Raw genomic sequence first — 17,490 nt, forward strand, 5'->3', positions numbered from 1 at the left:
GTATCACAATACATTTATGCAACACTATTGATTCTCAAACAGCACTGATTTTTTTTCCAGACACCACCTTTTCACTGCTTACTGTATTTTCATAAACTTATAAATGATAAAAATGGCCTTGCTTACAGTACTACAATGCATACCTACACAATGATTCGTAACCCTTGTATCAAAACATGGCCTACGACATACTCATCCCATCAGTTTGGGATGACAATTTCAAGCTCTCCTACTGCCTGAAGGTCACTACAGTGGAGTTATTTGTATTTCTGCAGCTCTTCTGTGTGTTACAGACACCAGCCGGCAGGAAAAAGCACAGGCTCTGGCTTGCTGGCATGGTCAGTGGCCATGGGGAGACCCAATGCCCTTGTTATTTGATGGAAGCACTCAGACTCTCTGAGGAGAACGGAGTTCTGCCCTGCAGGGATTTCTGGAGAGACGGCGAGAGCACGAGCGAGAGTGCGCGAAAGTGTCTGACTACAAGAAAGCAAGAGAGCATCACAGAGAAAGAGAAAGAGGGGGGAGGTCTGCTCCGATTCCACAGTCCTACACTGCTTTTCATAAAAACAGCATCAGATGAGACCAAGCCCTCAGACTTGATGGATCTAATTTGCTGTGTAGCCCAGGGGTCTAGACGCGTCTGACTGAAAAGGAGGGAGGGGTGAAGGGAGGGAATTTTAAAAATAATAATACTGGTCAGACATTGCGCGTGCAGCCAGCCATGATTAGCGCTCAGAGCGAGCACCGAGGCCGGGTGCTTAATTAACTGTGTACGTTAGATAGCGCCGCTTCTGCCACTGCCCGGGGACAGGCAAGCGTGACAAACTCTGCCACAGCACTGGTGGGCTGCAAGCTACCAGATATCCACATCCAAACGGAAAAGTAGACAGGACAAGGGGGTGTTTGGGTGGCGATGAAACAAGCATTGCAGGAAGCCGAATATCCCGTCTTGTGGCATTGGGATGGCCTTCCTGCTGTGGCCAGTTTCCATGGAGCGCTCTGGCTCACAGCTCCATTGAGGGATCTCTGGGATGTGGCCTGGAAAAGCCTGCGTGGAGGTGGGGCTCGGGGGTTGTGTATGATGTGTGTGGAACTGGGACAGGAAGAGCACATGTTTGTGAAGATAAAGCTGTGTGCTAGAGTCCAGTTTTTCCAAGGGCATAAGGCAGCATCTTCCATGCAGATTTGATACACTATGTCCTAATGTTTGTGGACACACCTTCTACTGAATGCATTCAGCTTCTTTATACTGCACCCATTGCTGACAGAGGTACAAATGCACACAAATCACAAAATAGGACACACTGAAGTAGATACACAAAAAAAAAAAAAAAAAAAAAATCAACACCATGCCTAATGCCAGGTGTGGGCTAGAGGGGTATAAAGCCGCCCAGCACTGAGCTGCGAAACGGTGTTCCCCATTGAGCAGTGGAATAGTGCGCCATCCAACGCTTCAAAACTAGTAGGAACCTAGTAGCCTTCCATGGACAGTAGAGCTTGTTACTCAGTTTCTTCTCAGATCAAGATTATATTAAGAGTTTATGACCTAGCAGGTGTCTCAATACGTTTGTCTGTAGTGTTTTCATAGGTAGCTGATTAAATGAAAACATTAAGCTGCACTCACCCATAGACCAGCAGGTTCTTCTCCACTCTGAAGCATTCACTTCGGGGATACCCCTGGGTCTTGTCCTGGGGCCTTCGTGGTTTCTGAACAGGCTTATCCTCAGAGTCGCTCTCCAGCTCAGAGTACTCCATCATCTCGTCCTCCTTCATTGAGCTGTAGTGACGAGTCTGCTTCCTGACACGAGGGGTGTCGATCACCAGGGTATTCTGAGGAGATACACAATGTTCTTTTAGAGCGCGAAAGAAAAAAAAAATATATATATATTTTTAAATAAATAAAAGTCAGCAGATGGTTTTGTATTGGTGGTCACTTGTCCTTCAAAACAAATGGCCTGCAGTCAACCACACAAGTACCGGACAGATCTGTCTGCTCCATCTACTCTATATTGTTTAGATTAAGAGCTCTGCTCAAGGGCACAAGCAGAAAACAATATTGTGATAAAGCACTTTTGCTTCGACATGAAGCGATGTTTCCATTCAGCAGCCGTAAGCTGCTTAGAGCCTCAAATTCTCCCGAGTGGAGAGAACAGCGGTAATTACAGAAAACGCTTCCCATGGCCAAGTTTAAACAATTTCGCCTTTGCCCAATTACGACTACATTCCACGCACTGTTAGCCTGGGGAAATAAGCCTCATTAATTATGCTCAGATAGCATATTTATGAGGAGTGACACCATTGAGTGCTGGGGAATCTACTCAGACCTGGATTCTCCCCGCCTTTAATTATCAATCTTCAGCTGCAGCTACGAACGCGATACCCGTCAGAAGGCTGCTAATGCGTGACCCTGGCATTAATGAAACAATGATTAACAGTCAGCTATAAATCCCTCACACATCGCCACACAAGTGAGAAGAGAGCTGGAGATTAGCACATGGCTTTAACTACATCTCCTGAGGCACGAGGCATTTCTTCACATAAGCAGGCATCCTAGTCTCATTGCTTTAAAAAAAAAAAAAAAAAAAAAAAAAAAAAAGGGGGGCTCACCCTGCCGTTGATGACGTCCAGGTCCAGCTCTGCTTTCTTTGCCCATTTCTGCCAGAAATCTGGGTCCTCCAGAGAAATATCCGTCCTATTCCCAGAGGACACAAAACTCGCCTGGTGGAGGGGAAGGGAAAATAAATTAACACAAACATTTCACCCTTTAATTAGAGTTATTTATAGGGCAAGATGAAAGTCAAGTCAGCCAAAACGAGGGTAAATATATTGATCTATTAACCTCAGCTGATAATGTCGCTACATTACCTTAGCAAAAGTAGAGCCTTTTCCTTCAGACTCAATAGTAATTGTCTGGGTGCGTCTCTGTAAGATCTGGTCAATGTCCTCTTCACAGAATTTTGAGCCCTCGTCCTCCTCGTCCATGAGGGCTCCATACGCTCCTTTGCGCAGGAGGTCCTCAATCTCCTTCTTTGATAGCTGCTGAACCTGAAACACCACACATTAAAGTACAGTGAGCATTCAGGGATGCCAGTAGCTATATACTTTATTATGGATTTTACAGAAAAAGTTTACAGGTAAAAGTTTAAGTAGCAACAAGGATGGAAAAATAAGTGGGGGGGGAGAGAGCGAGAGAGAGGAAAAAAAAAAAGCAGTCCAGAGAGGTAGTATTAGAGGCCCATCCACCAGCTGTCAGCATGTGGAAAGTATGTGTGTGTATTAATGAACCATCTGGAATATAGTGGAAGAGTTTCAAACGCAGCTCCGTAAAGAGGAGGTGCAGAGAGAAGAGCAGGTCGTACCCCGTTGGCAGCATTCTCCCTTCCGCTCATGGACTGCAAAACAGCCTTGTCCAGACCCAGCTTCAGACTGGCCTTGTCAAACATCTCCCGCTCATACGAGTTTCTGGTGATCAGGCGGTAAATCTTCACCGCCTTGCTCTGTCCGATCCTGTGGCATCTAGCTTGTGCCTGAAAGGCAGCAGGGATAGAGGAGTCAGACATGCACAACCTGACTGAGCAGACACTCTCTGACAACCAAGAAAACTGCACTGGTTGCATAATACAAGAGCCACATTCCATCCATTCACTCTGCTGGAAGCGTTCTTTTATAAAAGGGCTTTTGTTGAATAAAATAGTTTCCCACGGAGGCTACCGGCAGCGTAGCTCGCTGCTAATGACCTGCAGCCCCGGAGCAGGAGAGAGAGGGCGAGTGAGGGAGAGTTTGCGCTTACCTGCAGGTCATTCTGAGGGTTCCAGTCAGAGTCAAAGATGATGCATGTATCAGCAGCAGTCAGGTTAATGCCCAGGCCTCCGGCGCGGGTGCACAGTAGGAACACAAAGCGGTCTGAATCCGGCCTAGAGAAGCGGTCAATAGCTGCCTGTCGGAGGTTGCCCCTCACCCTGCCGTCGATACGCTCATATGGGTACCTGCAGCAGTTTTAGAAATAATTTTTAGAAATACAGATTTCCACATCCCAAAGATAAAATTAATTCCCTGTGTCAATTCAGATAATTAAAATTGAATCAGCTTTATGATTTGACTACAGTCCATTTGATCCAAACCTGACTGATTATGACTATTGACACATTGTGTTGTAGTGATTTGGAGGGGCTCCTACCGTCGCTGGATAAGGTAATCCTCCAGGATGTCCAGACAGCGCACCATCTGAGAGAAGACGAGCACACGGTGGCCACCAGCCTTGAGCTTGGGCAGAAGCTTGTCAATCAGAACCAACTTTCCTGCAGCCTGGATCATGGCCTGTAGGTGGAATTCTGGGTGGTCTAAGGGGTGGGTCTCCCTGAACTCCTCCATTATCTTCTCCTCAGCACCTTAAAAATGAAATAAATAGATAAAAGGATTTAGTTTGACTTGAACAAAAACTCTACAGTTTTGACCTTATCCACTATACACTGATCAACCATTACATTAGGTCCCCTATTGGTCACAACAGACATGACCATTTGAGGTTGTGAGGTGGGCTTTCATGAGCAGCAATGAGCCTTGTGTCCAGCTGACCTTCCTTGGAGCACTTTTGGTAGGTACTGACCACTGCATACTGGAAACTCTCCACAAGACCTGCCTGATGTTTTGGTCTAGATCAGTTTGGTTCTTGTCAAAGTGTCTCAGATTCTTATGCTTGTCCGTTTCCTGCTTCATCACCTTCAAGAACTGACTCTCACTCATTGATCTGATTGGATATATTAGTCAGTGTTATTTACTTCACATGGCAGTGGTTTTTGATGTTATGGATGACCAGTGTATCAGTTTAACAACGATTGACAACTCCCACTTTTTTTCTCTTTTTTCTTTTTAAAGATGACTGTGTGGCCTCACCATTGATGAGGTAGGGATGATTACAGCACTTTCTTAGCTCCATCATGGTATTCAGCAGGTTGGGGACACTAGAGCCTCCGCCTCCTGCACTGCCACCTCCGCTCTTGGACAGGAAGGCAAAGTTTTTCTCAAGAATAGCACGGTAGTATTTCTTCTGCACGTTTGTGAGCTCCACCTCGATAATGGTTTCCTCTTTTGGGGCCAGGTTCTTCTCCACATCCTCTTTGAGTCGTCGCAGCATCATGGGCTTCAGAATGCCCTGCAGCTTTTGCACCTGAACAAGCAAAACCCACCACTTGAGTCAAATACGCATGGTAAATAAGGTCAGATTGACGTTAAGGATTGTTTATGCAAGTAAAATAAGAACTTAGTATTTAAGTGCTGTTACATCTTTGCTGAAAAATAAAAATAACCAATATTTTTTATTTATGCTGAGCTTTTATTAACACTAATGTAGCATTTGCATTATCTGTAACAGGTTTAGCTATAAAACCAAAAGGTAAATCTGCTGTCTCTGTAGGCAGCAAAACAGTAAGTGAAAGATGAAGAGCTGATGAAAGTCGCACCTGTTCCTCAGTTTTGAGATCTCCAAACTCCTGCATGAAGGTGGTCTCTGAGGGGAATCGTTCTGGCTCCAAAAAGTTGAGCAAACTGAAGAGTTCCTCCACAGTGTTCTGCAGTGGCGTTCCTGTCAACAGGACTTTGTGTTCCTGTAAGAGATGAAAAGGCTCGTTAAAAATCACGACCCACCGCCCCAAGTGAATACAAAATTCAATAGAAGTGTCATCTGCAACCCATTAATCAAAGCCCCAAATCCAGCACCTCCTGAGCTCCACAGCCAACGGTCCCACAGCTAGTCCCCCACCTCCAAGCTTGGCAGGACAAAGATTAGTAAAAGCTGCCATTTTGGTTACTCTAATTGGTACAACACTCCAAACATGAAAGGTTTCTCTCAACTCGCCCTCATCAGAACCATTTGGTATTGGGGCCCTTATAACTAGAGCTAGCGTTACACATCTGTAAGAGGCATTCACAGCTTCTAAACTGTATGGAGAACCAGCAAAGAACCAACCATGTCCATCATTTTGAGCCCCTCCAGCAGTTTGCAGTTCCTGTTCTTCAGACGATGAGCCTCATCAATAATCACACAGCGCCAGGGAACGCTGCGAAGCTCTGGGCAGTCGGTGAGGATCATCTCGAATGTGGTGATGATGGCATGGAATTTGTAGGCTCCCTTTATCACACGACCCTAGGAGAGGAGGGCAAAACGACGTGACTCAACAGAAGTGACTCAACAGAAACGCACAGATATCCAAAAACAGTTTAAAAAACATTAAATGTTAAACAAAAGAAAAGTGAAGGTTTTTACCTGTGCATCCCTGTAGTTCATCTCATACGCCTGGATGGTCCTTCGGCTGGCCTGGCTGCCATGGTAGACGACCACGTTGAGCTCGGTCCATGTCCTGAACTCACGTTCCCAGTTTGGTATGGTGGAGAGAGGTGCAATAACCAGGAATGGACCGTGGATGCCCTTCAGGTAGATCTCATAGAGGAAGGTGATTGACTGGATAGTTTTTCCCAGACCCATTTCGTCAGCTAATATACAGTTTCGTCTGAAATTGAAAAAGGAAAGAGTGGAGGAAAATTAATATAAATAAATAAATAATAATGCTTCATTTAGTGCCTGCCAAAAGGAACACCGCTTAAGTGGGGATTAAAGCAGTTCATTAAAATCCCTTAATTTAAACAGAAGGAACGGCAGCCTTAAAAAAAACGAGGGAACGTGTTGGTGTAACTTGTGGCCTTACGGCCTGTGTTTATGAGGGTGAGAAGCAGTGCAGCTGGACGGTAGAGTAATTGCATACATACGTGTTATACCAGTTGAAGAGCAGCCAGTTGACTCCTTCCAGCTGGTATTCCCTGAGTGCGTTGCCGTTTTTATATTCCCTGGAACTCTCGGATTTCTGCCAGTCGCTGGCGGGAGGTCGCTCCTGTTTCAAATAAAACAATTCCCGTTAGTGGTTTTCAGCAACCGCAAGAACGTGGCCCTTTTCCCTTTGCCCCCTCTCTTGCGCTCTCGACACTCAGAAGAGAAAACAAAGAGACGGAGCAGAGTGCCAGTCCTCACCACTCGCTTCGAGTCCGGCTCTCGCGCCATCACTCTCTCAAAGTCCTCGATCTTGCTCTGGTCAATGTCAGCCTTCAGCTCCCACGTGCTGTCCTCATAGGGCAAAGAACACCACTTCACCAGGTACAGAGTGACCGTCTGAGGAGGACAGAGAGAGTTAGAACCCAACTCTCAGTAGGACTGTGTATTGGCAAAAACCTGGCGATACGGTATGCATCCCGAGACAGGGGTTACCATTTAGGATACCACAATCTGTTGTGATTGTTATCAAAACAATATATTGTTTAAGATAAAATAAAGAAAACTGGACTGGAAAAAGTTACCACTGCATGCTGCCAATCTGTACATGTTAGCTATTCATTAAAAAAAAACACTATGAATCGAGACAATGTCGCAATACTTTGCTGAGAACTATGAGTGAAAAAAAATCCATTGCAATGTTTATTTATTTATTTTTTTTAGACTGCAGACTGGCAGAACACTAACTTTTTAAAATGGTTCACAACAAGAGGGGTCATCCTCTAAGCATCTGTTGCACATTTGCTTTACAATTCATCAGAAACAAAAAGAAAACAAAATAAACAAGAAAACAAAATACAACTGCTACACACCTCTCCATTTTCATCTGTGCTCTCAGACACATCCAGAACCCTATCCACCTCCACATAGTCTGGGTTGAAAGGTTCATCATCCATCTTGGAGTGAGAAGCAGAGGTAGAGTAATTGTTAAATGCAGCACACTTTGAAGGTATGCGGATTTCACACGCTAAATATTCAATACCCTTCGTACATCCCACCTGATACAATGCACTCAACATGTGCATTTGACCATAACCATTTTGTTAGCATATACAGAGCGTAATCAGCCCTGTTTAATTCAATGAAGGGCAGCAACAGCAACACTACATGGCATTAATATTACATACCATGAAAATCTCTAAATACAGTGATTAATTTACCCACCCCAGTATATCGTATAATCTCGGTTCTTAAGGAAAACATTTTCCATGGACTTTCATGAACAAACTTACTATTTAACACCCAGCACTACATGCAAATATTTTCAAGATTTATACCCCTCTAAAACGATGGTTTCATTTAAAAAAATGACCAACACAGCCTTACAGTGTTAGGCATGTGTGGTTAGAAGTGTCCTATTAACCAATGACAGCATTTGTTTACTTGAGTCTTCACTTATAAACACTGTAAGACACTATGCTCGTCTATCTGTCCACATAATGCAGCCTTGCCCAATAACTAAGGGCACCTGCAGCTAAACTTGGCAATCTTAGTGGTTCAAAAGCTAAATTTTCCCATTCTCATTTCCCAGGAGTTTCCACACCTGTTCAAATGGTCCATTTTCCAGGTTTTTCAGGGCAAGTGAGAGCCCTGAATAATTAATACAACCCTGTGTTCACAAAGACAAACTCCTAGGAAATTAACATACCCCAACTTAAATGTACAGAATGCATATCTCGTTCAGTTCCCCTTTACACTACAGCCCTTTCATTCGGGACGTAGTATGATCATGAGAGCAATCAATAGGTATCCTCATTTGCCTCAGTAGCAGGAACACAGAAGATAAGGCCATGAAGTGCTTCGTTTTATTGTCTGCTCAAAAACCATAAACATATGCAACAGTGCATGACTACATACTGCCACCATTATCAGCTTAAGCTGTAAAACAGGGGGGGTGGGAGGGAAAAACAAAATGGAGGACAAACCGGGATATAGAGGGCGGGTACTGACCTCATTAAGGAAGTTGTTGAGTGCCTGTTTGGCTTTGAACCTTTTGACCTTCTGGTGGATTCTCTTGTCCTTCTCCAGATCCTCGATGTCCGCCCAGCGGCAGTGCAGGTAGGAGCTAAACAACAGCACACAGAGCCAAAGTTTGTTTTAATGTAAACAAACTAAACATGGATGGCTAACAGACGTCAGGCTTTAGACGAGGGAACAGTGAGTGCAGGTCTTACAGGCTGGCAGCGTGGGGACAGAGCTATGCATATAAATGCGTTTGTTCTTTGCTGGTAAGAAACCAAATCTACAGATTTGTAAATAGCCAATTTGCAAATCCTCAGATGTACACAATCCTATATTCCATTCTAATTGATTTTATTGTTTTTTCTTCCACTTGAGATATTTACAGTATTTTTTATTTATTCCTTCTCATTTTAAATCGTGTTGGTGCAGACTAGACATGAACAGCCTGTCAACAAGACAAATTTCTAGGCAAAATAGTGATAGATTTGATTTTAAAAAGTTATTGGTGTAACAGAACACACATTTTTATAAACACAATCAGCATTTCTTTTTAAAATCATGAATTTAAGTAAATTGCTGTTACATGCATTAAGCAAGTATTTACTTTTTTCCCCATGTTTTAATTGCAAATATTGTAAAGTTACTGTTACTGCCTTCACCCCACCCTGCACACTTTGGCCACCCCTGACTCAAATGCTTGTGACAAGCCAGAGCTCAATCAAATGAACTAAACTTTTACAAAACATGCCTGTTAGAGAAGTTACAGTTACAGCAGCTGAGAAACCTGATTTTTAACAAACATTTTACTTAATACTTTTACTTTTAATTTATTGTAAAAGTACACAGTGAGCCTGCTGTAACAGATTTTGTCTGTAAACACAATCATACAATTAAAATAAAAGTTTAAATCTGATAAGTGCCTCAAGGCAGCTACATTAAGCTGTAAACTATGCAAAAGTGTCCACCAGGCACAGCATGCCCACTTTCAAAGTAAACAATAATTAACATCTTCAATTAAAAGTAAGATTGAAGATTAAGAAAGACGCAGAAAAGTGGCTGAGATGAGGGTGTTCGCCTGCCTAAAAGGCTTTAATAAGATTATAGATTTGAAAGCTTTTAAAATAATCAGTAAATGTTCATAAACTGCATTAGGGTACATGTTTCAGAGATACTCACAAACTCTTAAATTTGACGTAAAATTCCTGAACCTCCACTTCATCTCCAGACTCCAGCTGTAAAATAAAGGAAGAGCAGAAGGGATTGATTAGGTTTTAATGCAGTCGAGGTTCAGTGTTTGTTTAACTTACAACTTTTAGGAGTCTATAAGAGCCTACAAATCACTGCTGCAGAGGGAGAGCCTTTTTTTGTAATTTTCCTCCTCTGCACGCTTCCTGTGACGAAACGAGGAGTTCTCGTTTTCTTGGCACGCGTAATTTTGCCGTCATCTGCACCGCCCCGAGACGAAAGCAGAACGACAATGAGTGAGACGAGGAAAAAAAAAAAAAAGAATAATAAAAAAAAAAGTTCCCAGTCTCTCAGTGAAGAGCAGTGCGGTGTGCCTGAGTCATGAGTCATGAATCACTTCAGCCCTCCACCGCACACACAGCTCCGCTCGCAGGGAGCTGACCCGGGCCTGGCTTCCTGCCAAAACCACAGCTCTACGCCAGACGCCAAAACCTACCATTTCCTCGGGCGGGAGCCCATTTGCAGCTGCGCTACTGAGAGCCGCGTGTGCCGGGTGTATTATTTTTGGCTGGAGGACTCGCAGCACCGCTCTGAAAGGTAGTAGCATTGCATTCTGCACGGTTCCTGCTAAAGCGGAGAGTAATCGCCCCAAGAGGAGGTTCTCACACTCCGTATGTGTCACCAGGCAGCTCACAATTCTATTACCGTACAGCAGCCGTGGAGCAGAAACACTGGAATTCATTACAGGACTTGTATTTTTGCCTTTAGAGTGGAATAAAATCTACTTCCTCTTTGAGCTTCTCAACATTACACACTCTAGGCCTAGAGTTTCTCAGCTCTGAAGATGAGCAGATGCTGGTCTTCAAGGTAGCACACCACATCGGTTCCTGGGTTTATTATTCGGTAATTATTCTATTATACCCAATTACCAATCATTTAATAACCATTTAGTATTTAAAAAAGCTCCTTCAACTTTAACTCATGTCCCCAAGTGGCATACTGAATATGCTGGACACGTCCCAGGACAGGTTGTGTGTGCTTAAATGTGACCTCTTTAACAACATGCCAGCATGCTTGATTAGTGCTCAAGCCAAAACCAGCATACATTGTGTATTTTGTGTTCCTAAGGGCTCGGTTCCAATTCCATTTAACCATTCACACACATTTATTCCATATAGCCAGTTTTGACCCCATTCCTAGACAATAGTTCTAAAATTACCTTTTTAGATTTTAACCTCATGCGACAACAAGAAACACACTAACAAACTTCTCAATTATTTAAACTAATTATTCTGAACTAATATTCAAAACCGGGTCTGGGTTCTTATGGGTTAGCTTTCTCAGAGAGTAGCAGCTCTTACTGCAGGCACATGTGGAGGTTTGGGGGCCGCCGTCAAACATGTAAACATCAGTGATGCCCGACTCAACACTCACCTGTTTCTTTACCATACGCATTCCCATAATCTTCTCCACAACAGGGCCCTCTGCATCAGGCACCTCCTACAAAACACACACACACACAAAGTGACAGTGATAAATCAGTGAGGAAACATGCCTCCAGCACAGCAACAAACAGCTGTTTACATCAGCAATTTTCCACCTCCGCTGTGGTGACTCCATCACTCACCACCACCAAAACAGCTTGTGGTACTGACCGTCTGTTCTGAAGTAGTTGAGGGAGATTTGGGTCCTGGAGAATCGTCTCCATCATCGTCTTCGTCAGAGATCCTAAACTCCAGGTCTTCAGTGTAGCGTTTTCTCTTCACCTGCCGGCTTGAGCGTCTTTTCTATGGGCACGCAAATACAAACACAAATGGTCAAGTAGCACATATTCAAGATGTTACGGTCAGTAAGTAACACCTAGTTAACTGAGAGGCGAGAGCTTTGGGAAATGGTGTTCGCAGAGATCTTTGCAATTAGGTCATCGTTACATTTTTATTCCATTGCCTCTAATATGTACCATACGCTGCAGACCCTTGTGAAAAGGAACGACCATAGCTAGCAAAGAACAGTGCATAAAAATATACAAACTAAGAATTATTTAAGATACATATTCCAGCAGTATAGCCCATCAAAGTCTACACTAGTTGCAACTATGAGATTTTAACAGAATGATGGTAGGAGTTGTGAAATGCTGTATACTGTGATGCTGTAAAGCTGATTTTCTGTGATTGATCAGGTACAATGACCCATAAAGAAACTTTCACTAAACAAAAAGCCTTACTACTACTTATCCATTTAAAAAAGGGAAGGATATGTAAAAGGTCACCCTATAAAATATACAAACGACTATTTAGCTAATAATTTATATTATAGATTATTCTGATAATTATTTTCCATTAATCAACTGACTGGTTTTCTTCTCTGAAAATGGTGAGAAATCTGTTCAGTGCATTTTATACCTGTACTCAGCTTGTTAAAGAACATGCAATACTTGTAATAAATGACTTGCAACTAGCCTGTAGACAGGTAGCAGTAGCCTCAGACAATACTCATGAAACTCATAATAAGGTTCACGGTATAGTAAAATATAATGTTGCCATATGGACTAATACCGTGCACAGATTCCCTTTTCTAAAAGTAATATTTAACCTTCAAATACATCAATAGTTCCTCTTAAAACTACTGCACTTTACAACAAGCTGCCGTTAGTTAAAGTAGTTCACCTCAGACAAGCACCTAAAAAAGCTACAGTTCTTTGAGCGATGCCATAGAAGAACCTCTCATGTTGTATAAAATAACTATATCTGTAATAGATGTGGATAATGATTGTGGAGAACTTTAACATAAGGTCTAACGTAAAATTTCTTCACCAGTTGAAAATTCCACACAGACACCTCTACTACAACCAGTTCTTTATGGAACCAGAAATGGCTCTAATATGGCACTGATCAAAGAATCTTTTAAAGCACCTCTTCTCCTGATAAATATTTTATATCTTTCTTTAATAACTCCCTTTATATCAGTGAGCTAGTCTGAAGAACAGAGCTCTGTTCCTCCAGGTTTCTCCTGGACGCCCCCCAGTCCAGCCAGCACAGCGTGGACGATGTGTTCAACTCCATCAGCAGCAGCAGCAGCTCACCTGATTTACCATCATTAAGCCCTGATTTACCACCAAACCAGGTGTTGATCTGAGGAGAACTCTAAATAACACTAGACTCCATGAGATGTTCTAATGATGAACAATGATTGAGAACCTCCACCACTTTCTGTAGGAACGTATTTTAATATTAGAGTTTTACTGAACATATAAACACTACTAAATACTAAGTAAGACTAATCATGCTGACCAGTTCACAAAAGGAATAGAATCTAAAGCCAGTCAAACCTCCCTGCTAAAACAAGGCCTTTTTCAGAGGACCTCACATCCACAGAGCAATCTGGCAAAGCACATTTTCTTTAACACAACATGGCCGACTCAAAACACAGCCCCCTTTCTAAGCACGGCTACATCCACACCGGCCATGTGTGGCAGCCATGTTGACAATGTCTCATCCACAAAACAAAGGAAAGCAGCCAATCGGTGAGCTCGCCCAAGATTTAGTCCAGAACAGAAAACTGCAGATGGTCTGAATTGGCTGGTCCTGCCGCTGCCTAACGGGGCGGTGGAGCACAGCAGGCCACAACCAGAATGGCACCTAGGCAGTCGTCCAAAACGAGGTGCAACGAAGTCACAGTGGACCAGAAAGGTGCAGGAGAATGAAGATAAATATGTAGAGATATTACACAACTAAAAACACCAGGTCCATTTAACCCGCTAACACGAGACAACTGAACTGTCTGAGCTTTTATTGAATATAGTATGTAGTGTTGTGTATCCATTACACTGGTAATTAAGTAATCTACCAAATGTGACTTCAATAACACTTTGATAAGCTTCAGTTACCTGGACACCGTCATCATCCTCTTCCTCTGGTGACGGGGGAGGAGTTTTCTCAGTGTCAGATGTGATCGAGGACTCCCTCTTGCGCTTGCCGTCCTTCTTGGTGGTGCTCTCCGTGTCAGACTTTTTAGCACTGTGAAGGGATATTGAGGCCGTTAGTGTACACAACGGCGAGCAGAGGCAAAGTTCACAGTCCACACTTCTGTCCAAACGCCACATTTACCACATGACAAATACCAAAACCAACCAAACTACTCAGCCCACCCTTAAAAATCTGAAATACTAAATCACTTTTAGAATGGAGTATAAATGATTCAGTGTGCTATAGATGATCCCACATTTGCTCTAAATTCAGTAGCTGCTACATCATTTATAGCAAATACTGATTCATTCCAAGAGATACAAAATCATTTACAGCAGATCATTTTGATATAGAATATACTGAATCATTCACAGCACCAACTGAATCATACAGCAGCTACCATATTTTATAGCAGAAACCAAATCATTTACAGCAGATGCCGAATCATTTAGAATATTTACTGAATCTCTTGTAGCAGCTACAAAACCCTTATAGATGAGGAATCCATTATAGCCTATACCAAATCCCTGATATACATTGAATCATTTTTCAGCAGCCTCTGAATCACTTGGCAGATACATAACTTAAAGCAGATGCTCAACCACTTATAGCAGTTACTGAATCACTTAGTGGATACAGAATCATTATGTAGTGAATAATTTACAGTAGACACTCAATCATTTAAAGCAAGTACTGAATCATTATATAGACAATGGTTAAAATATATGAATAGTGAATCATTTATAGCAGTTACTGACTCCCTTTTAGAAGTAAAGTTACCAAATCACTTATAGCAGATGGTAAAGCGCATAGCGGCTAATGAATCACTCACATTACAAAGGGAACCAATATACTGAATCCCCTATAGCTGCTACTGAATCACTTGTAGTAGATTCAGCAGAATCATTTAGGAGGTCCTAAAATTAAGACTTATTTCATTAATGAAGAAGACTAAAGGTTCTAGGGGTTAAAGTGGCTCATCTGGTGTCAGTATTAGGGGAGGGGGCAAAGACAGAGATGGAGAGCGAGAGAGTGTGCGAGAGCTAGAGAGCCGTTTTGGGGGTGGAGCGATAAAGAGTGTAGTGGAGCCGGCGATCCGAAACTCCACTTCCAGTTCCGAGTGCAGCCCTGTCCCCGCCACAGATTACTGGATACCCTGGAGGCTCCGGCGCGCTCTCGGCGCTCAGGGCCCCCCTCTCCTTTCATTCGCACGCCAAGAGCAATCAAATCGCCCTGGTAACCGGCGGTCACGTGACCCGCACCTGTTCCTCTGGCTGGACGCCACTGGCTAAAGCCATCTGCTTGCCTCAGTCAGAGTCTCTCTCTCCCTCTCTCTCGCTCTCTAGCACCTGCAGCAGCAAGGCTGGCTCTGTGGCTTTGGGTTTCATACTGTCACCGTTCAGCAAACACAGCCAGAAAAGAAAGGAAGAAAGAAAAAAGAAGCACAAAAGGAAGAAGAAAAAAACTGATAGAAAAAAAAAAAAAAAAAATGGCAAGAGCTACGAGAGCATGAAGAGCGAGAGGAGGGGCGAGGGGACGGCGCACTCGCTGCTTTCGGTGGCCTGACCTTTCTGAATAATCACAGCGGTCAGGGAGCAGTTCAAAGCTCTAAAGGGCGAGAGACTCTGCACTAGTGTAGAATTCACCCTCCCTCACTGCTAAAGGCAGAGTAAAGCTCTCTATATGTGGCAATAAGAGTGGGCAATACACCCAGACAAGTATCACAACACTACAGGTGTCGGTACATCGTATTGTAGTGAAATTAAGCACACTATTCAAGAACGTGGAGATACAACACGCATCAGAATACAGAAGCAACACTTGCTTAAAATATGAGTAAAAGTTTACTTCCTACCCAATCAGAACAATGAAATCGGAAAGTCTGAGATGCCACAATACAAAATAAACTGCTATCTGAAACATTTACATGTAAAAATCAACAGTGATTGAAAATCAACACAGTATCGCAAAACATTGCAATTTCAGTATATCGATATTTACACAGCCTAATATCAGTGTTGTACTGTAACGTATCGCAGGGGTGGCCAATATGAGCATCATAATATACAATACGCCTAAGTACACAAAAGTCAGTACTTACAGTGACAAACTGCACACTTTACTAAAGAGTGTTTAATTAGTGCTGCTTAGTTGGATGGCATAGAAAAAGAGCTACATGACTACTTGGAAAGCTATTTTTGAAATTTGCATCCAATGTTGAATTTTTAATGAAAGACATTTTCTCGATATTACTGTGGTATTTTTGTGGTACTCTGTTTAAGCACTTAGGCAATTATTTACACTGTTGGTGCAGATCATATTTTATAATCTAATGTAAAATACTTTATTGCATTTACAATCATGATCACTGTTTTACTGTTTGTCCAGTTAAATACTGATAATTGATCGTGTGAGCGGATCACCCAGCTTTACTGGGAGCATGCAAGAGTCTGCAGGATGTGCTGTGTCTGTAAGAGACAGAGCTAGAGGGTCTAATTGGCATTAGGAGGGAGTGCAGGCAGGGGTAGGGGGCAGGACACACGGCCCAGTGCCGATTTCCATGAGCCCCGCTGCTCCACACACACACACAAGGAGAGGGCCAGGGGGTTAATGGGACACCTGCCGTTGCCGGTGAGATGACTCATCCTCAACTGGACCCACCCCCACCTCCCCCAAACACACACACACACACACACACACACACACACACACACACACACACACACACACACACACACACAGCTCCAACAGCAGCTGCTCTCTTACACACACAGAACTGTTTACACCCCTTAGCTCTTTTTCAGTCGCCATCGCACGAGAGAAAACGTAAACACACAAGCTAGGAGATGTGGGGTGGGGTGGCACTGCAGGAAGAGGCTGCTCAACACCTGACCACTGAACTCAATTTAGCTCAGTCATCACACACACCAGCATGTAGCTATAACACACCTAATTCTGTTTATGTACCAACGTCATGACTGTCTTGACGCCAAGAAGCCACTTGTGATACCACAGCAGCCACTTAAACCACTTCGCATCCTTAGGTGGATCTGCTGGTCCCCAAAGGGATCATGCTAAATAGCCAGGAGGTCCACAAATGTTGCCAAGCAGTTGCCAAGGTATCCCAGGTGATTCCTAGGGTGCTGCCAGAAGGTTACTTTGGTATCCCACATGATTGCCAGGGTTCTGATAGTGTGCTAGCATCAACACTATATGAGGAGTGCAAAGACTTTCGACAGGAATCCCACAGGCATCAAGCTGTACAGCCAGGGGGTTCACTAAGATTTTTAAGATGTGTGCCATGTGGTTGCTGTGCTATCCCAGGAGGGTTCTAGGCCATTGTTGGGAGGTTGCTTTGGTATTCCACATGGCTTCAAGTGTGTTGAAGCAAGCAAATGTGAAGCAGCATAATGATTCAAGAGGGGTCCAGAAACCTTTGCTCACAAATTTCTACCATTCATTCTTGTGCTGGGTTTTTGAGGAGAAACAGACCAGGAACTGTAGCGCTGCCCCCTAAAGCTGAGGAGTGTAATTAAAATTACAGATCACACCAAATAG

At 43.3% G+C, this 17,490-nt stretch overlaps 1 protein-coding gene across 4 annotated transcripts in view; it reads right to left on the reverse strand.

Annotated features, from left to right (window-relative positions):
- The window catches only part of chd7 (chromodomain helicase DNA binding protein 7), a 68,668-nt gene that overhangs the window by 19,136 nt on the left and 32,042 nt on the right, over positions 1 to 17,490 (reverse strand). For all 4 annotated transcript variants that reach the window (XM_072691287.1, XM_072691290.1, XM_072691286.1 and 1 more), the window contains exons 4-21: positions 13,854 to 13,983; positions 11,623 to 11,754; positions 11,402 to 11,467; positions 9,959 to 10,014; positions 8,771 to 8,885; positions 7,633 to 7,716; positions 7,022 to 7,159; positions 6,763 to 6,884; positions 6,263 to 6,506; positions 5,966 to 6,142; positions 5,460 to 5,603; positions 4,894 to 5,167; positions 4,178 to 4,388; positions 3,791 to 3,986; positions 3,360 to 3,527; positions 2,866 to 3,045; positions 2,608 to 2,718; positions 1,625 to 1,830 (exon numbers count right to left, since the gene is read on the reverse strand). In XM_072691287.1, the coding sequence (XP_072547388.1) occupies positions 1,625 to 1,830; positions 2,608 to 2,718; positions 2,866 to 3,045; positions 3,360 to 3,527; positions 3,791 to 3,986; positions 4,178 to 4,388; positions 4,894 to 5,167; positions 5,460 to 5,603; positions 5,966 to 6,142; positions 6,263 to 6,506; positions 6,763 to 6,884; positions 7,022 to 7,159; positions 7,633 to 7,716; positions 8,771 to 8,885; positions 9,959 to 10,014; positions 11,402 to 11,467; positions 11,623 to 11,754; positions 13,854 to 13,983 (2,754 nt within the window). The remainder of the gene's footprint in view (positions 1 to 1,624; positions 1,831 to 2,607; positions 2,719 to 2,865; positions 3,046 to 3,359; positions 3,528 to 3,790; positions 3,987 to 4,177; positions 4,389 to 4,893; positions 5,168 to 5,459; positions 5,604 to 5,965; positions 6,143 to 6,262; positions 6,507 to 6,762; positions 6,885 to 7,021; positions 7,160 to 7,632; positions 7,717 to 8,770; positions 8,886 to 9,958; positions 10,015 to 11,401; positions 11,468 to 11,622; positions 11,755 to 13,853; positions 13,984 to 17,490) is intronic.

Source organism: Salminus brasiliensis, chromosome 11 (genome assembly GCF_030463535.1).
Source record: "Salminus brasiliensis chromosome 11, fSalBra1.hap2, whole genome shotgun sequence".
Classification (NCBI taxonomy): Eukaryota; Metazoa; Chordata; class Actinopteri; order Characiformes; family Bryconidae; genus Salminus; species Salminus brasiliensis.